The sequence below is a fragment of the Quercus lobata genome, chromosome 8 (genome assembly GCF_001633185.2).
Source record: "Quercus lobata isolate SW786 chromosome 8, ValleyOak3.0 Primary Assembly, whole genome shotgun sequence".
In the NCBI taxonomy this organism is placed as follows: Eukaryota; Viridiplantae; Streptophyta; class Magnoliopsida; order Fagales; family Fagaceae; genus Quercus; species Quercus lobata.
The window spans coordinates 64,968,967-64,990,298 of NC_044911.1; the positions used below are offsets into that span (position 1 = coordinate 64,968,967).

Genomic DNA, 21,332 nt, shown 5'->3' on the forward strand with positions numbered 1-21,332 from the left:
AAACCTGTCCAACAAAGACGACGAGTATTTGCCCTTGAACGAAATAAGGCCATCACAAACAAGGTAAGCAAATTACTATCAGCCGGTTTTATCTAAGAAGTCTACTACCCAGACTGGCTGGCCAATGTCGTCCTAGTAAAGAAAGCAAATGGGAGATGGAGAATGTGCGTGGACTTCATAGACCTGAACAAAGCCTGCCCAACAGACAGCTTCCTTTTACCAAGAATAGATCAGCTCATGGACTCCACAGCAGGGTATAGACTCCTCACATTCATGGACGCATTTTCAAGATACAACCAAATCAAGATGTCAAAAGAGGACCAAGAGAAGACTGCCTTCATCACCAGTTAAAGGCTCTACTATTACAAGGTAATGCCCTTCGAGCTAAAAAATGCAGTAGCGACCTACCAGAGGTTAGTCAACAAAATGTTCAGTAAACAGATTGGGAGGAACATGGAAGTATACGTGGATGATATGCTTGTCAAGAGTAAGGAGGAAGCCACGCACTTGGACAACCTCGAGGAGACTTTCGCGACCCTTAGACAATACCAAATGAGGTTGAATCCCAGTAAATGTGCCTTTGGAGTTGCATCCGAAAATTTCTTAGGGCTCATGGTGTTCCAGAGGGGGATAGAGGCCAACTCGGAGAAAGTATGAGCTATCTTAAAGATGACATCGCCAAGAACAGTGAAGGAAGTTCAAAAACTAAATGGAAGGATCGCAACTCTCAATAGGTTCGTCTCTAAAGTGACGGACAAGTGCCTACCCTTCTTCAAGATTCTGAAGTAAGCTTTCATCTGGACGGAGGAATGGGAGAAAGCATTCCAGGAACTGAAGCATTTTCTAAACAACCCACCACTCCTTAGCCCGTTAAAGGAAGGGGAAAACATGTTCTCGTACTTAGTGATGTCAGCCACCGCCACAAGTGCGGCTCTAATTCAAGAAGAGAATAAAGCATAGCTCCCAGTTTATTACATCAACCAAGCCTTCTAAGGAGCTGAGGCGAAATACCCGCGGATTAAGAAAATTGCATTCACCTTGATCGTCTCCTCTCATAAACTACATCCCTACTTCCAGGCAAACCCTATTCTGGTAATGATGGATAAACTAATAAGGAAATCAATAAACAATCCCGAAGCTGCAAGAAGAATGGTGCAATAGGTGATTGAACTCAGCCAGTTCAACATCGAATACCACCCTAGAACAGCAATCAAGGTACAAGAACAACAATCAGCCAGTTCACAATTGCTGATGAAGAAGGAGCCCAAAACGAGTTAGAGAGATGGACAATCCAAACCGACGAGTCATCAACCCGAAAAAGAGGGGGAGTAGGATTCATCATCATCACTCTAAAAGGAGATGCCCTCAGGTATGAGGTGTAGCTTCAATTCCCTGCCACCAACAATGAAGCGGAATATGAGGCCATACTGATGGGGCTCAAGGTCAGGAAGGCATTGGGCACTAGAAGCCTGCTCCTTCGAAGTGATTCTAAGTTGGTTATATGGAAGATAAAGGGAGAATACGAAGCAAAAAAGGACATGGCGCAAAGATACCTCAGACTAACAAAGCAATTGGTTTAAGAGTTTGATCGGGTAAACTTCACACAGGTCCCCAGGAACTAGAACTCAGAAGCAGACGAAGTCGCAAGGCAAACGTCGTTAGAAGAAGGATCAATGTCCCCAGACCTGAGAATGAAGGTCCAAAAGCATCCCAACATTAAAGAATTCCACACTCTCGCAGTTCAAAGCCAAAGCAGCTGGATGGCTCCAATTCTCTCTTTTCTACGAGACGAATGACTCTTAGCGGAGGTCGAGGAAGCCAGGAAGATCAGGTAGAGGGCAGCTAGGTTCACGAACGACACTTTGTATAAAAGAGGGTTCTTTATGCCCTACCTAAAGAGTGTTGAAGAAGGCGAAGCTAAATACATCTTGGAAGAAGTCCACGAAGGGATATGTGGAGACCATACAGGCCCAAGGTCCCTGTTAAGCCAAATCATCAGGACAGGTTACTTCTGGCCTACCATGCAGAAAGACTCAAAGGAGTTCGTTGAGCGATGTGACAAGTGCCAAAGGTTTGGGAATATCCAACGTGTGCTAGGAGAAAAGATGACAGCCATAACTTCCCCAGGGCCGTTCACTCAATGGGGGATATGCATCATAGGCCCACTACCCCAAGGTAAGAGATAGGTAAAGTTTTTATTAGTCGCGATTAACTATTTTACTAAGTGGGTTAAAGCAGAGGCACTACCGACTATCATGGAGGAAAAAATCTAGAGTTTTGTGTGGAGAAACATAGTTTGCAAGTTCGTGATACTAAGGACAATAATATCAGACAACGGGCACCAATTCGACAGTCAAGACTTTAGGAACTTTTACTCGGGACTAGGAATCAAGAACCAGTTCTCATCCCCAGGGCATCCACAAGCCAACGGACAGATAGAAGTGACGAATCGAACACTGCTGAAGTTATCAAAATTCGATTGGAAGAGGCGAAAGGTGCATGGCCAGAAGAACTGCCTAATGTCTTGTGGGCATACAGGACCACCACAAGGGCCCCAATGAGAGAGACATTGTTTAGACTTACCTACGGCATCGAAGTAATAATACCAATTAAGGTAGGAGTCATCAGCATTAGAAGAGAAATCTTCCATGAAGATGACAATGACGACCAGTTGAAGGTCAACTTGGACTGCCTGGAAGAAGTAAAAGAGGAAGCATCCCAGAAGATGACGAAGTATTAGTAGAAAATGATCGAGTATTACAACAAAAGGGTCTAGCTCAGAAGACTTGACATAGGAGACCTTGTCTTACGCAGAGTCACACCGGCAACCAAGGACCCAACCCAAGGGAAGCTTGGGCCAACCTAAGAAGGACCATACAAAGTCATCCATTATTCGAGACAAGGTAGTTACCACCTAGAGTTAATGGACGGGAAGAAATTACCACGGCCATGGAACATTGAGCACTTGAAAAAGTATCATCAATAAAATACCATTGTATTCATGAAAACTATATCTTCATTCGAAATAAAACAATAAAAGTATTATTCAACAAGTATTCCAACAGATTGTGTGTAAATTTATAAATTAAAAAAAAAAAAAAAAAAAAAAAGACGAAGCCAAGTGATAAAATTTCTTAAATGGATGCAAATCACCTAAAAATGGCTAAATGATAAAATTCCTTAAATGGATGTAAATCACTGACGAAGCCAGGTGATAAAATTCCTTAAATGGATGTAAATCACAAACGAAGCTAAGTGATAAAAGTCTTGAAATGGATGTAAGTCACAAAGAAAATGACTAAGTGATAAGATTTCCTAGACGGGTGTACATCACTGACGAAGCTAAGCAGAATTCCCTACAAAGGCATGAATCATCTTGGGATCACCGAAGGCGTCGAAGCAATGCCAAAGAAAGGATAAATGTCAAAGGTAAGGAAAAACAAACTATGAAATAAATATATAACCAAATGAAAAAGTTGGTGCACAATTAACGTTTAAAGCCCAAAAATAGACTGGGCAAATGGATTGTCTTGAAAATAGAATATAAAGCCCAAAAAACATACTAGGCACCCAAAATAAAATAAGACAAAGGAAACTAAAAAGGGAAAAATCTGGATAAGCTTGTAAACAGCTAAGTAGCAGCTTTGTCACCACCAGCCGCATTGGAAGGAGCACTCTTAGACCCATAACCAACTCCACTCGGCATGCTATCCTCAGGAGCCACAGCAACAACTCAGGAAGCCTCATCCAACTCCATCTCTCTATCAACCGCCTCGAAGTCTAGGTTTTCCAAATCCACTCTAGAGGTATGTTTAACGAAGTACCGTTGGAGAAGTTCAAAGCCCCCGTAATACTAACTGAAGAGCACAATGATGTACTCCTCAGTCTGTTGAAAGGCTTCGATGGTTTTAGCAGCCACGGTCTTAACTTTCTGGTTCGCCGCCTGGAGTTTCTCGTCCTTCTCCACGGTCAGTTACTTCTCGACCTTCAGTTCGTCGACCAAAAACTTAGCCTTCTCCTTGGTGGTGTTAGCTTCGTCCATAGTAAAGATTAGATCCCTCCTCAGTTTTGCAATTTCAGCTTCTAGAGCATCCAACTTGGATCCCGCCAATACTGCCTTCGCCTCGTGGCCCAAGTGCTTGAACATGATGTGAATTGTCTCCCCCAACACCTAAAGAAGAAAGTTATGTGAAATACAGAACCAAATAGTAATAATAATAATAATAATAATAATAATAATAATAATAATAATAATGAGGGATACAGGTACAACACCTAGACCAACTTGTGGATGTGGCAGCTCACGATCTCATTGGAAGGCATTCTTGAAAGTACCTTGAGATCCTCAGCAATAAAGTTGTCATGTGCCCTCATCAAGGCTAGACCAGCATCGTTCCAAACGTTTGATGACTGAGACCCCATCTTCTCCTTACCTTTGTCTGCCGCCCGTTGCCTCTTTGGACGAGGGGTGATCTCTTCCACCGAAGTAGTAGGAGAGGTGGTCTTCGTAGTCTCAGGGATGGAGGTAATAGGGGTAATCAAAGTTCCTTTCTCAACCACCCGCACCACCTTCTTCCCAAGGCTCGAGAGGGCTTGTTCTTCCTGGCTCTCATCTTGGCATACATTTCTTGATTGAATTTGGTCGTCATCTTTACGAAGAAGAAGAGTTTAAAAAAAAAAAAAAAAAGCCTTGACGAACCAAAATGAAGACTCACTCTTTTCTTCAATTTCGATGGCGCGTAGGACAAAAGAAGAAGGCTCCGAACCAAGGTAGTGATGAGCCAAAGTTCTCGGATCAACCAGGTCGTCAAAATCGTTGATTGTCTTTTCATAATCGGTAGCCGCCTGGACACGCGATTTGTATCTGCTCTTGAGCTTGGGTCGCTTCCTAACTGAAAAGCACATAGTTGAAAGAAGAATCAGATAAAAAAGAGGGAAAAGAAAGGAGCAAGGGAACTAGTAGAAGAATAATCAGAAGGACGATGCACCTAGACTCGGGGCCCTTCAACGACGGAGCAACCTAGGTACTTCGACCTAAAAATCATCGGAAAGAGTCTCTCATCCATCCTTAGATACGAAGAACCTTGACTCGGAAGGACGAGGGGAGATTAGTAATGAACCTAGCCTTCCTGACCCAAGGCACGAGTTCATAATACCCGTACTCCTTTGACTCCTTCAGAAGATACAGGTGAACAAATTCATCCAGCCTGATCATATCTCCCTTAGTGACGATCATCCAGATCTCCATACAGCTGTCCACAATCCTCCATAAGTTTGGCATAAGTTGCTTGGAGCGATATTAAAGTGATTCAAAAGCTCCATAATAAAGGGGTGGATGAGAAACCTAAGGCCACACTGGAAAGTTGCCTCATAAAAGCACACTTCCCCAAGTGAAAAGTGGCAAGCCCTTTCCCCTTCACAAGGAAGACGAATCCTAACTCCCTCAGAAAATTGAAACCTATCCCTGAACCTGAAGAGAGTGTCAGTGTTCAATCCACACTCCTCACTCAAGGCATGGAAAGCCCTAACCTCCCTCCGACCAGAGGCAGCGGTATATACCTCCACCTCAACAGGGTCATTGCTAGACGACAACCCAAATCTCCAACTCACTGAGCCTCACCTCAAACATGACCCCCCGTTCACCTACCAACTCCTCGAACCAATCCACAGACTAACATAGCAAGGGGAGCAAATCAGCCAACACAAAACCTAAGCCGTTGCCCTTGGACAAGAACCCTTCAATTGAGGGGCAGTGAGCACAAACAGAACCTAAGGATGCTCCTAAACGTGCAAAAATGAATGAAATAGAGGGACACAGCTACCTAACCTTAAAGCTCCTAACCGTGGAACTAAAAAAGGGGGGGGGGGCAAATTCCTACCCAAACATGAAAAAGGAAAGACAATTTTTTTTTTTGCTACAAAGAACGAAAAGCAAGGAAATAGAAGTCATACCTCGAAAGATCAGTCCTAGAAAGGAAAAAAATGGCGATTAGAAAGATCGAAGGAGGAAGACATAGAGCAACAATGGCATAAAGATAGAGAAAAAGTAAGGGAGAAGAGAAAAAGCAAAGCGGTTTAAAAAGCTGGGCTCGAAAAACGGAAAAACGGTGGGAAACCCAAAAGTCCCTTGAATAAAGAGCTGATATCCACCAATCAGAGTGCGCCACGTGGCCACAACACGTACAGTGCTGCAATTTTGCCTTAAATGCGGACACAATAAGAATACCAAGAGTCTCATCCGAGCAAAAAGACCTCTCATATTCTTGAGATCGTCATCACATGTAATGATGACCTCAGAATAGGGGGGAACTGATGGACAGAGTAGTTATCCTCGTCTAGGATAAGCCAGCTTGGACGAGGGTAGAGCGTCATGAAGGTTGCCATTTAATGCCTCGCCGGTTACATATCAGCAAAGATACTGTTGAAGGCCCAATAAAGACCAAATTAAAAACCAAAGATGTTACCTAAGCAGAGTTTAATTCACCATTTAAGAAGAGCAACGGCTATTAGAGAAAGCCTATATATATAGACCCATAAAATCCAAGAAAGGTACATACACTTTACACATTCTCGCTCTCACTACTAAGAATTCTCTATCCTCTGAAATCCATTCACTGACTTAGTCATTGGAGACTCTGTGGCCGGCACCACATCGGTGACCACCCTGAGAGAACTCTATTCTGAACCTTGCAGGAACTTGGGCGAGCTTGTGCTGATCCACTTGGGCGAACCTACTTACTGAAGATTTCCGCATCATCAGTCACTTTTAATTTCCAAATTACCCTAATGGGTTTGATACACCAAAGCACTTGATCCAAGCTTTTACCCCCGTCACCACATAACTGACCATATAGTGGCAATATTACATATATACCAAGGCCGCAGAACCACTTAGAGATGTGGGGGGATGGATGGCCCCCAAACTTCTCAAATATTATACTTTTACACCTAAATTTCACAAAAGAAATATGGTTAACCCCTCAAACTCTTCATATAAATTAGTTTTTAAGTTTATATTTGTTGTAATTTTGGCCCTCCATTCATAAAATCCTAGTTCTGCCACTGTATAACCTTGTACAACTCCTCCTTCCAACTCCAAAAGGAAGGTACCTAAAATCATTACCATTGGCTCCCACTTTGGCCTCTTCTTCTAAAAACCTTTTAGGCCTGAAGTCTTGTGGGTTTTTCCGTTTGCCAGGGTTGTTAGCAAGCCACCATGCATTCATAGGGATCTTGCTCTCACCTGGAATGTCAAACCTGCCAAGCTTAGCATCTTGGAGGTTCATGTGTGGGACTAACAAAGGAATGGCCATCCTTACCCAGAGAGTTTCCTTGATTACAGCTTTTAGATATGGGAGTTTGTAAGTGTTTGGCTTTGTGATTTGCACACCTGGACCAAGCATCGTGTCAAGCTCATTTCGTAGCCTTTGCTGGATCTCAGGATGGTTCACCAGCACGGCGATGCCCCATTCAATTGACCACAATGTGGTCTCAATTGCTGTGACACCAATTAATATCTTCCTCTTCTTCTTTTTTTAATCTTACAAGTATTCTTTTTATCCATTTATCCCTATAAATAAAATATTCTATTATTTTGGAGGAGTTCGAGCAACTCGAGGATTGCGTAGTCATTGCGGCCATTACGAGATTGGCTTTGAAAGAGGCCAAGGTCATCTCCTAGCTGAGAGCTTGAGAGAGAGTTTACAAAATAGACGGAGATGAAAGATATAAAAATAAATAAATAAATATATAAAACTGCAAAGTTTGATTGGCTGGAAGCATTCCTTTTGAGATAAGAAAAATGCTAGAGCAACAGTAAAAAAAAGAATTCTAAGACCACAACTTAAATCACAATTTTTATCACAATTGTCCACATGATAAACTGTGAATGACAGATAAATAATGGTGAGTCTATATAAAAGTCATAGTTTTAAAAATCGGACCAAACATACCAATCAAATCGATTCAGCCAAGAACCAAGTACCAATCTAGTTCAGTAAAAACTCCTAAAATCGCCTAAAATTGGTCAGAACCAATTAAAAACCGATAAAAACTAAGAATTGGGTGCAAAAATGATTCATTGACCGTATCTATTTTTAGAACCATGGTAAAACTAGCATGCAGTTCGTCACAGTTTGCCACATAAAATAGTTGTGACAAAAGTTGTAACATTTTCTGTGATACCAGAATTACTCTAACAAAATACATAATTTTTGTCATAACTTTCTCACGTAGCGAGTCGTGAATCACATAGACCACCATATATAAAAGTTGTATATTTTGTCGTGATTCAATCATTTTTCTTGTGGTAATCATAATAATGATATTTATTTATTTTTTAAATGAAAAGCAATTCTTATCATATGTATTTTGTTATTATATACGTGTGGGCTAGAAACGTCACAGGGGCCTAACGGATGGAGCTTGGGCCTGGGAAGCAAGCCCTCTGCAACTAATTTTTTATTTAGCATAATTACTTTTTAATGTAAAAGTTTCAAGTAAGTTTATGAATTCCTTTTTGGATCTCGTTTTGATTTATTTATTAGAACAAAATTTTTTGATACCAACTTATTTCAAAATATATATATATATATATATATATAAACATTTATATTTGTGACATTTATATTTGTGAAGTACTGACCAAACAAAATGACTTATTACCAAACAATTATTATTGGTTTTTTTTTTTTTAATAAATAAAACTAACATCTACAATAGTTGCAGACAAGCTCTCTTGGAGATTTGAACCTCGATCCCTTACCCCTATACTCTATATGTAGTTATATTTGTAAAATGACCGAAAAAAGTGACTTGTTACCAAACATTTATTATTGTTTAAAAAAAAAAAAAAAAAAAAAAAAAAAACTAACATTTAGGTGGTAGTAAACAAGGAAACTTCCTAGAAGAGTAGAAGTGCCTAATAAATCACTTTACCCATTTTTACAAGCTCACCCACGTGAAAGCAAGCACTAATGCACCATACCACCGTCAACTTATTTACTTTTTGTCATCTATTTCATTCTCACCTACGACCTATACTTCATTTTTCTTTGTTTCTCTAGTTTGGTAGTTTATGCTTCTTCGTCTTCTCTAAGTTCTCTTATTCTATTCTTCCAGTTCTTTGTGTTTTTTTCTTCCTTTTTTTTTTTTTTTTTTTTTTTTACTGCATCGTTTTTCTAAAAAGAGTTATGTTCGCAACATTTTCACAACAAATCATAAGCGGTAAATTGTTATTGGTTCTAATTTGAATTCACAACTTATATTACTTTTTTACCTACCCATAACAATCTACCATTTAGAATTTTTAGTAAAAGTGTTGTGAAAATATTATAAACATAGCATTTTTCTTTTTATTTTGTCTTATTTAATATATTCAATGTATCTATGCTCACCTCGTCTTGTTCTTTTTCTATTTTTGACTGAAAAATCAGGAATGGGTAGAAATTTGATTCAAGGGGGAATATGAGAGTTTACCGTTTCAGTTTGCAGTACGAGATATTCTGACTGCTCTAATCTGAGCAGAATGAAATTCATAACATTTTCAACATTATAAAAAACATAATTTTCTAAAAAATACATTATAGAAAATGTTATTGGAATGCATTTCATCTCTTTCCAAGCACTATCTAAGAAAGTTAGAGCACTCAAAACAATAAGATTGCTAAAAATATAGCTTTTAGTAACTTAAGCATTATTTTATCTATTTTAATACCTCACTTTATAATATGCCCAATATCAAAAGTTTATTTTAATATTTAACACATTAAAATAATATTTTCAATACAATAAACAATAACCACAACCACTACCACTACCACCATTGCTACAAACACCGATGAAATAAAATAGTATTTATTATTTTAAAATTTTAGAGTTACATTAAAATGTTACCTGTCAAAAATGACGTTTTAGCATAGCTTGGTTGCTAAATTTTTTTAAATTTATCACCAATAAAATAGCTTCTTCTTTTCTTTTTTTTCTTTTTTTTTGGTATTTTGGTTGCTAAAATAACTTTTAAATCATTTTAACATTTTCAATACAAGTGCTCGAAGAGTTAAAAAGCAGTAACGAATCAGTAAAGATTCTCAAACTGGTGAAAAAGCTGTGGCATCATCAAACACCTATTTTCTCAACATCCTCGATCAGTTTATCTCCTCACTTTTCTTAATTATTTTCCTCTCCCCACCCAATCTGTCTCCACGGGCTTCGAAATCAATGACCTTAAAACCTTGTCGAATTTGCTGGAGAGACCATAAGTCCATAACCCACTACCAAAAAACAGTATAGCTTGTCTATGTGCAAGACCACCACCTATGTGCGAGAAAGAGAGAAGGGAAGGTGGGGCGGAGGGGAGGTCTATGCCAGCCAAGTTGGAAGAGTGGGGGTTCTGGGGGAGCCAAGATTGGAAAATATTTTACCAGAATTTTATTTTTTGGTAAAGCAAATTACAACTTTTACTCGTATATTCTTCAGTCAACAAAAAATGTTTTGAAGGTTGACCAAGAGCTTGCAACGAAACAAACGCTAGAAAGTGCTGAAAATATTTTGTAACAAAACAAATGGAGCCTAAAAAGTGCTTTACTTTTTGTTAAAAGTATATTTGTTGAAACTTTATTAAAACTATTTTTATACCGTCATCATTTTTTTACATGTTTTCTTATTAATATTACATATTTAGAACTATTAGTATAATCAAGAATGTCATGAGGATAGTTTCAAGAAATGAACAAATATTACACATTTATTTTGTAGCAAAAAAAAAAAAAAAACCTATGTTTTTATTTTATATTTTTTTTTTTATTCTAAGAATCTAATTTATAAGTAATTAAAGCTGTGGGGACTATGGCCCAAAATAATATATTGGGTCTTGGGCCTTGTCCTGGGCCTTATCCGAGGACACTAACAAGTCTAAGGAGAGAAACATGACTTAGGTGATCTACTTTACAAGTCTCATCATTGGGAGACAAAAGAAAGAAAGTCTGAGGAAGAACTTCTCCTCGGACACGGCAAACCCAGACCAAGTATATATTCAAGCGGTTGAAGTATGCCCCTTGAACACGTGAAAGAAAAGAAAACTCAAAATATCTAAGGAAAGGCTGCCACTACCACATTAAATGCATTGCAGTTGCTTTTCTTGCCGCATTAATGTGGAGAAGACCTCTGAACAATATTGCCTTGGCTGCCGCAACTCACAAAGGACTGAAAGGAGTGTCTAATGGGATGGGTGCTCAAGTGGAGGTCCAAATGATCAACAGTGTAAGGCTCAGATGATCAGAAAGAGCCTATATAATGTAGAAAAGCCCCAATGAAGTAGGGGGCGAAGAAAGAAGAAGATAATTTTGTAGCATGCAAAAAAACCCTAATGTGGTGATCTGTACTCATAAATAAAATTCTAAATCTCCTCAGACAGAGGTCCTTTGACCATAATAGCTTTTATTCTTGTCTGTTTGTTCTTCAATTCCATGCAAGCCATTGCTCAACTCATCTAAACCTAGTTCTTTGACTCATACTCTACAAAATTCACTATATTGGGCTTTTTGGATCAGGATTCCATACGGTTCGGGCTTGGGCTCCAAACTTTATCCCTACAAAAGCAATTTGAAAATCAGCAAGAAAGTGACTTTATTTTTTAGGTAATGTTTTAGTGAGAGTTAAAGTTGTATTTCTAACGGATTATTCTTTAGTTTTGTATCTACTTAAACATTAGAGTGTAAGGACATTTTTTAACAAAAAAAAAATGAAGATTCCAAATTGAAAAAGCCTTTTAAATAGTAGTATAGATATAGTTATGCCTAAAAAACGAAAATGTTGGATATTAAAAAGCTGTAGGTTATTAAAAAGCTAAAATATAAAGTTGTTACCAACCACTCAATTAGATACTTAACGTTGCCCGCCTGCCTGTGAGGCTTAGGAGAAGCTAGCTCCTAGGCCAGGAGGCCAAGAGGATTTTAAAAAGAGTTTTATTTTATTTTTTTAATTTTTTTTAATAAAGGTTAAAAAAAAGATAATTAATTAAGTTTCCTGTTAAAAAATACGTTGTTAAGACAAACATAATTTATACATAATTGAGGGACTGAGATCAAGAAACCAAACATATAAAAACTAATCTCTATAATATTAAGGGTTTATTTGGATTGAGGAGCTAGGGAGGAGTGGGTGAGAAGACTCTACTATACTCTCTTTTACTCCTCCTTTCTCCCCTTCAATCCAATCGGACCATAAATAAATGAATTAACATGCGATAATCTAGAGAGAGAGAGAACAATGATTTCTTAATTATAACACCCGTGGCTTGGCAACAATAGTAGAATGCTTCAATGTATGCAAGTTGAATTGGCCTCCCTTCTCGGAAGTGTCTAGCTTTGAGTGAGGCAAGAGCTCAAAGAGAGAGAGAGAACAATGATTTCTTAATTATAACACCCGTGGCTTGGCAACAATAGTAGAATGCTTCAATGTATGCAAGTTGAATTGGCGGAAGTGTCTAGCTTTGAGTCTCAAAGAGAGAGAGAGAACAATGATTTCTTAATTATAACACCCGTGGCTTGGCAACAATAGTAGAATGCTTCAATGTATGCAAGTTGAATTGGCCTCCCTTCTCGGAAGTGTCTAGCTTTGAGTGAGGCAAGAGCTCAAAGAGAGAGAGAGAACAGTGATTTCTTAATTATAACACCCGTGGCTTGGCAACAATAGTAGAATGCTTCAATGTATGCAAGTTGAATTGGCCTCCCTTCTCGGAAGTGTCTAGCTTTGAGTGAGGCAAGAGCTCAAAGTTTTGTACTAAACGTCCCAACGTGATTCCAATAATTGGCAAAGCAAGTATAATCCCTGGACAACTACTCTTTCCAACACCAAAAGGAATGTACCTGAAACCATTGCCATTGACTTCCACTTTGGCCTCTTCTTCTAAAAACCTTTCAGGCCTGAAGTCTTGTGGGTTTTTCCAATTGGCTGGGTTGTTAGCAAGCCACCATGCATTCACAAGGATCTTGCTCTCAGCTGGAATGTCAAACCCGCCAAGCTTAGCATCACGGAAGTTCATGTGTGGGACTAACAGAGGAATGGCCATCCTTAACCGGAGAGTTTCCTTGATTATAGCTTGTAGATATGGGAGTTTGTAGATGTCTGGCTCAGTGATTTGCACTCCTGGACCAAGCACCGTGTCAATCTCATTTCATAGCTTTTGTTGGATCTCCAGATGGTTCACCAGCTCGGCGTGCCCCATTCCCGAATTATCAATTTATATATTTTTTGGCTACCCAACCATGGAAAAAATATATAAATTGATAATTCGGGAATGGGGCATCACTGAGCTGGTGAACCATCAGGAGATCCAACAAAAGCTACGAAATGAGATTGACACGGTGCTTGGTCCAGGAATGCAAATCACTGAGCCAGACATCCACAAACTCCCATATCTACAAGCTATAATCAAGGAAACTCTTCGGCTAAGGATGGCCGTTCCTCTGCGTTGCCCCATTCAATCGACCACAATGTGGTCTCAATTGCTGCATGCATGTGACACCAATTAATACTAATTTTTTTTTTTTTTTAAATCTTAGTGAACCATCAATCAAATTTTTGCACAATATAAGCCTACAACAATATCCACAGAAGATGAATATAATTAATTAATGTACTGCATTTTTTATTTTAAATCAAAAGCTTATTTATCGTTCTGTGTTGTCTTGATGTTAAATTTTTTTTTTTAAATGAATCATTTTCTAAAAATTATTTTCTACAAAACTATATTATTTTTCTATATTTGGTAGCAATCTTAAATTTGTTAGAAAACGGTCTCCTAATTTCCCTTAATTAGTTTACCATGAGATATAATTGTTTTCCAACAAAAAAAAAAAAAAAAAGTCTCTAAAAATAGAGCACAATTTTTATGTTGATTAAAAATAGTTTTCTTTTGATTATGGAGATTTTATTCCCATTTTGAGGCCACTTTTGAGAGGCTATTTAAAGATATGCAAGGAAGTCAAGGAAAGGAGGTTTCAGCTCTTCGAGGATTATTTTCTTGAAGAGAGGAAGTAAGCTTTTCTTTCGTTTCTCTTATAATAGGTTCTATTAAAATCGAATTATTTATATATATATATATATATATATTTTAAATCCAAACAATTTTATGTCTTTATTCTTCCTATTTTTTAAGTATAATTGGTTGTTTTTCCAAAGTTACTGTGTATTAATGGAAAATGTTAGAATTATTATCAATTTAATTAATTATACAACAAATTATTTACAATTTATGTAACAATACTAAATAAATTAATACATACAATACTAACCATTTCATGTAATATGAGAATCGTTTTGATTGTTGATTAATTTATAGGAAGCTCGCAAGCACGAAATGTACGGACAACAATGTTCAAAAATGTGCAATAGATCACATTCTTGTCGCTTAGCAAAAAGGTGAGATTAATGAAGACAACATCCTCTACATTGTTGACAACATACACGTTGCTAGTAACTGGTAAGCTACTTTTTGTTTCTTTCACATTCATTGAAACCAAAGGTATTATATGGCCGGTTAATTCTCAAAGAACATGAGAATATAGTTACTACTATAACTTAAAAGAATATGTTTTTTTTTTTTTTCAAAAGTTATTATAAGTACAATATTCTTTTTAGGACGAAAATAAAATCATCCCTTCAAAAAATGAAGAGGAATTTGTATCTAATTTGTCCCAGTATATATAATTAGATAGTTTTTCAAATTCCTCTTCATTTTTTGAAGGGATGATTTTATTTTCGTCCTAAAAAGAATATTGTACTTATAACTTTTGAAAAAAAGAAAAACATATTCTTTTAAGTTATAGTAGTAACTATATTCTCATGTTCTTTGAGAATTAACCGGCCATGTAATACCTTTGGTTTCAACGAATGTGAAAGAAAAGTAGCTTACCAGTTACCAGTAACGTTTATGTTGTCAACAATGTAGAGGACGTTGTCTTCATTAATCTCACCCTTTTGCTGAGCGACAAGAATGTGATCTATTGCACATTTTTGAACATTGTTGTCCGTACATTTCGTGCTTGCGAGCTTCCTATAAATTAATCAACAATCAAAATGATTCTCATATTACATGAAATGGTTAGTATTGTATGTATTAATTTATTTAGTATTGTTACTCCCTCCGTCCCACTTTGTTTGTCCTCTATTCCATTTTGAGATGTTCCAAAATATTGTTCTGTTTCTAAAAATAAAAGTTATTAGTTTACTAATATTCCTATTATACCCCTAAGCCTCATTAAGAATAACTCTTTTTAAAAAAAGTTAATAAATTTATTTAAGGGTAGTTTTGTAAACTTATACATTTTTATAAATCAGACAAGATAATAAATGATGTTCTCTTAAAATATTTGACTTTTCAAATAGGACAAACAAAGTGGGACGGAGGGAGTACATAAATTGTAAATAATTTGTTGCATAATTAATTAAATTGATAATAATTCTAACATTTTCCATTAATACACAGTAACTTTGGAAAAACAACCAATTATACTTAAAAAATAGGAAGAATAAAGACATAAAATTGTTTGGATTTAAAATATATATATATATATATATATATATAAATAATTCGATTTTAATAGAACCTATTATAAGAGAAACGAAAGAAAAGCTTACTTCCTCTCCTCAAGAAAATAATCCTCGAAGAGCTGAAACCTCCTTTCCTTGACTTCCTTGCATATCTTTAAATAGCCTCTCAAAAGTGGCCTCAAAATGGGAATAAAATCTCCATAATTATACTCAAAGCTTTGAGACAACCTGCTCCTAGCTCTCCCCATTCAATGTTTTAAGCTTCACAAACAAAGGGTCATCCTCACTTTCAAACCTCCTATCAAACATGATCATATACATGTTATTGTGCATCATAAGCTGCAATCGTTTCCTCAACACAAATCCAGTTGTTCATGCCTCGGGAATCTTCTTAACATCATCAACAACCCTAGAAATCTCCTCCTCCCGACCAAACCTATATTGCTGAACAACCTTGTTTGTGAAAAAGGGTACAGTCATGATCCTCCTCATCTTTCGCCAGTGCTCACCATACACAGTGAAGACCATGTCTTGGCCTTTACCAGTGAAAATATCAAACACAACGTTTCTAGTTCGTGAACCAAACTCGACCCCTTGAGTGTGAAGGACTTCTTTGGCAAGGTCTGGGGAAGACACAACAACAAGGTTGCGTTGGCCCATGCGGAGCATAATGTCACCATATTTGCGAGCGAGGTCGGAGAGGTAGCGATGGTTGAGGTCATCGCCAACTTGGAGCCAGTTGCCAAAAATGGGGATGGGAATAGGGCCAGTTGGGAGCTTGAAACGCTTGCCACGAAGTTTAGAGATGAGGATAGCGAGAAGAATGATGAAGAAGAGGGATAGGAGGAGTTTCTCTAAGAAGAGAAGGTCCATGATGGTTGTGGGTGATCGAGTAGGTAATATACGTAGTTGTAAAGGAGCTAGCTAGGCATATATGAATGAGAGTGTGGGTGGGGATTGAAGAAGACTATATAATATAGAGAGAGTGAGAGAGAGAGAGGGTATTTATGGGGAGTGATGAGGAAGCTGGGAGAGATGGGTTAGGTGCATGGGCATTGTGTGATCAAAGGAGCAGGGAGTTGGTGGAGGGCGTTGATACTACTGACGTGCATTAGAGCACTCACATTAATTAAGGTTGCTAAAAAAACACTACAACAATGTTGTTATATTACTCAATTTTTGACAACTGAGTTACAGTAAACTGCAATTTATGACCGTCTATTGACCTCAACACTTTAAAATTTTTTTTTTATTACTTCTGATGAGGAAGCTGGGAGAGAGGGGTTAGGTGCATGGGCATTGTGTGATCAAGTGAGCAGGGAGTTGGTGAAGGGCGTTGACACAATTGACATGCATTAGAGCACTCACATTAATTAAGGTTGCTAAAAACACAATATAACACTACAACAATGTTGATATATTACTCAAAATTTTTGGCAACTGAATTACAGTAAACTGCTATTTATGGCAGTTCACTGAGCTCAACACTTTTAATTTTTTTTTTATTACTTTTGATAATAGCTTAATTTTGCATATTTATATTACTATTAGAAAATATTATCATATTTATTTTGAGTTAATTCATGCATTTTATATTTGGTTTTGAAATAAGTCTGAATAATTAATTTTGTGCTTAATTGAATTTTAGTGCATGAATATGTCTTTTGTAGGAAAATAGAATTAAATGAACGGATTTGTACAAAGAAGAAGGCTGATAGACTTTACTTTTACAAGGGTTATGATGAAGTCAAAGTAGGCGAACCCAATTAAATTTGAATCCAATTGAAGTAAGGAATCAAAGGAAATTTGTACCAAATCAAAGTCCAATTCGGATTAGGATTTCAGTTTGTGCACCAGTTAGTATTTTGAACATAACATTCAATTCAAATGTCCAATTGAGATGATTCAAGTTGGGCTGGAAATTTAACTTAAAGGGATACAACTTTGTAGTTTACCAAAAGTCCAAAATCTGAATTTAAATGGGCCAAAAACGTTGGTTAAATGAAGCCTGAAAACCTGAAATTTTCTCCAAACGGGAATTCAACTTGTAATAGGATTTACTTGATCTATTTAAAGGATCTTTAAAATAAAAATCAGGAAGAGCTGTCGTAGAACATAATTTAGATTTTCTTAAAGTTTCTTTACAGTTTTTAGTGTTTTATTTGGGTTATGGCTTGTTAGAAATCCAACCATTTGTTGGTATGTTCTTAACAATTATTTTATGGTTTTAATGCTTATTTTATTATGTTTTTGATTGATTTACTCATCTAGAAAAGTTTTTAGTTTTGTATAATTCTTTGATTTATCATAGACTCCGGGCACGTTAAATGCTTAGTATTCCTTGCGAACTAATTCACTAGTTTTGTTTTGTCTAAAATCAGTCGATTTCATAAAACTACCTTAGACAATTAATTCTTGAGTTCTTATTGTTAAATCATCCGACTAAGATCATCTTTCATATGAATTTCAATTTAGTTATAAAATAAATATTGTTAAGACTACCAATAGATGTGTTGTGTGTGGATTTCTAAACCTTAGCACCTTAATATATTGTTATTCTATCTCAATTTAAATTACCTTTACTAAAACATCAAAATATCTTCAATTAAACTTTATTATTTTAGTTTTATTTTCTTGTGATTTGCTAATCAATTCCCTTTTCCCTATAGATTCAACCTTGGACTTGCCGAGTTATTACTTCGCGACGATCCTGCACTTGGGTGTAGACACCTCATTTTGTACCTGGTTAATAAACTTTAGTTCCCGGTCCCAATGATGAGCTTGAAATGTCTACAAAAGGTAATTGAAGTTATTTTGATAGTTTGGAAGTAATCACAACTCAAAATAGCTCAAATCGCTTTGAAAACGATGTTGAAAAATAACATTTTTTCACTATTTTAACCATAACTTTTGATTCATAAATAATTTTTGAGTAAGGTTTATTTCATTGAAAATTAGACATCCTGGACTTCAATTTGAACATAAATTTTGCCTAATTTGGACTTAAATTAAGTGAGTTATGGTCGTTTGAAGTTGGGCCATTTGAGTAGTCAAAATTAGGATTTTTGGAGACGCATGTGCGCGTACGCTTGCACATACATGCATACGCAAGTCATTTTCCAAAATCCTAGAACTCCATTTTTTAGGTCCCAAAGCCTCCCTCTTTGATGGGCTCCAGCTCCTAGACCATTTGGAACGTCTAAAACCTTCTAAATGAGTTTGAAAACCCTAGTTTAAACATATAAATACAACATGATGCCTCCAAACTCAAATCCTAGCAAGAGAGAGTTGATTTTTCACCTAAAATCTTCCATAACTCTTTTTTTTTTTTTTCTGTAAAATTTTTGCACACAGAGCCAGAAGCACATTTTTAAAACCTCTCTCTAGTGTTCATTTAAGCAAAAACTAAGTTTTTCAAGTCATTGAATTAAAACCTTTTCAAGAATCATTTTTGTTTTGAGTTGTGATAACTAAGAACTATTGAAATTTTTTATTTACTTTTGAATCTCATTGAATCTTGTTGTGTAGGCACTGAGGGCCAGTTAAATCTCTACCAAGTTGTGATCCATAAATAAGGTGAGTTTCTCCCCATGGCTCTTCCTTAATTTAGGGTTTTTATAACTTGTGTGCTTGTTATTTTTAATTTGATTTATTTGTTTTACATGCTTAGAAATATGTTTTGTTTTGTTGTGTCTTATCATATTTTGAATGAAAATTTGAATTAAATATTATAAGCATATTAGGTTGTTAGTTTCTTTAGTTTTTGCTTTGCTCTATTTTCTACATTTCTATTCCTGGGTTAGGGTTCTAGGGCGTGTTTGCGTACGCATGCTTCTTGCATACGTACGCAGACTCGAAGTATGCGTACGCAAACAACTGGGCTACGTACGCAGGCCTATATATGCACACGCATACTCTTGCCTAGAAACCCTAATTTGAGTTAACTACTTCTATTTCTTTATTTCTTTCATATAAAATGCCTCTGTCTTGATCCTCTTTTATGTTTTTTGAGTCCCTATTTCTCTGTTTACTTGTTGTTTGTTCTTAACATTTTAGATTAGGGTTCCCTTCAATGTTTTCTTTATTCTACCATGAACATGCATATGATATAATCATGCATTGATACATAGGTGTTGTGATGTAGTAAGGTAAGTGAGGTAAGGCATGCATTTATATGTACATGCATTTGATCAGGATATGATCTTGTTTATATTTGATGAATGTGATATGTGAACTTGGAATATGTTTGTGTTCTTGATGTTCATGATGCTCTCCAATAATTCTTTGATTTTACCATGATTTGTTTTTTGCCTTTAATGTGCTGTGATAGATGTATGATAGGATTTATGATGATATGAGAAGCATGATAAACGTATGTTAGGGTTTGGGATGAAATGTCATGTTATATGCTTAGATGTATGCTAGTGTGTGTGTGAGTTTAGAATAACAATGTTGAATATGTCTTTAATGAGATTAAGACATAAGACATAATGAGTAGAAGCCGACCCACAGGTCGGGTAGGGTTAGGTGCCTAACACCTTCCCATCTCTATACCTAAACTCCAAACCCATACACTGGTAGTAAGATCAGTCATTCCACGTAAGTGCGCTATGTAAATGGTTCCTAGACCTAATCTAGGTGGCAACTCAATCTTTTCTCTACCCCGGTCCACTCAACTGAGGCATAGTCCCCCTTAAAGGATAAAGCCCTGTTGCTCCCACAGGGAGCATTATTTAAGTTGTAGCAAGTTTTTGAAGGGTTAGGTGCATAGGCATTGTGTGATCAAGTGAGCAGGGTGTTGGTGGAGGGTGTTGACACAATTGACATGCGTTAGAGCACTCTCATTAAGGTTGCTAAAAACTAAAAAAATCTATTTTAGCAACTCATTTCACAAAAAACACACTACAACAATGTTGCTATACTTAAAATTTTTGGCAACTTAGCTCAACACTAATAAAAGTTTCCAGTAATGTTATAAATTTTGTTTTGAATTTCGTTTCAATTTGTTTTTTAGAACAAAATTGTTCGATGCCAGCTTATTTCAATATGTCGTAGGTTACCAGATATATATATATATATATGATTGTTTTTAAAAAAACTCTCAAATGAAGTGACTTATTACCAAACATTTATTTTTGGTTTTTTTTTTTTTTTTGGGAAATAAAACTAACATCTAGGGGTAGTTGTAAACAAGGAAACTTCCTAGAAGTGCCTAATAAATCACTTTACCCATTTTCCAAGCCCACCCACATGAAAGCAAGCACGCACTATACCACTGTCAATTTATTTAGTTTGTCATCTATTTCATTCTCACCTACTACCTACACTTCATTTTTCTTTGTTTCTCTCGTTTGGTAGTTTATGCTTTCTTCTTCATCTTCTCTTATTCTATTCTTCCAATTCTTCGTGTTTTTTTTTTTTTGTTCACGCATTGTCTGGTTCAATTCTTTTTCTTTTTTTTTAAGTGTTATGTTGATAACATTTTTACAATACTTTTACAACAAATTATAAGCGGTAAATTGTTATTGGTTTTAATTTGAATTCACAATTTAAATTACATTTTTACCCACCTATAATAAGAGCATCTCCAACAGACTCGGTAAAGCCAAATTTTGGAGAGAAATAGACACTGTTCACGCAAAACAAGCACTCCAACAGACTCGGCAACTCCAATTTTTTTTTTAGATTTGCTACAGTAGCTCTCCAGACATGGAGAGTACTGTAGCAATCACTGTAGCAACTCCAAACATTTTCCTCAATTAAAATAATCACCGGTTGAA

General features: G+C 36.6%; 1 protein-coding gene and 1 pseudogene across 1 annotated transcript; both read right to left on the reverse strand.

Moving 5' to 3' along the window:
- LOC115954959 overlaps positions 1-16,425 on the reverse strand; it is a 35,689-nt pseudogene extending 19,264 nt beyond the window's left edge.
- Positions 12,508-13,215, reverse strand: LOC115954961 (trans-cinnamate 4-monooxygenase-like). The gene has a single exon (XM_031072973.1). The coding sequence runs from the start codon at positions 13,067-13,069 to the stop codon at positions 12,665-12,667; it is 405 nt and encodes a 134-aa protein (XP_030928833.1). The 5' UTR covers positions 13,070-13,215; the 3' UTR covers positions 12,508-12,664.
- Positions 16,426-21,332: the final 4,907 nt, after the last annotated feature.

Coding starts and splice junctions, on each gene's coding strand:
- LOC115954961 (XM_031072973.1), bottom strand. CDS start 13,069: ATGGCCATTCCTCTGTTAGTCCCACACATGAACTTCCGTGATGCTAAG.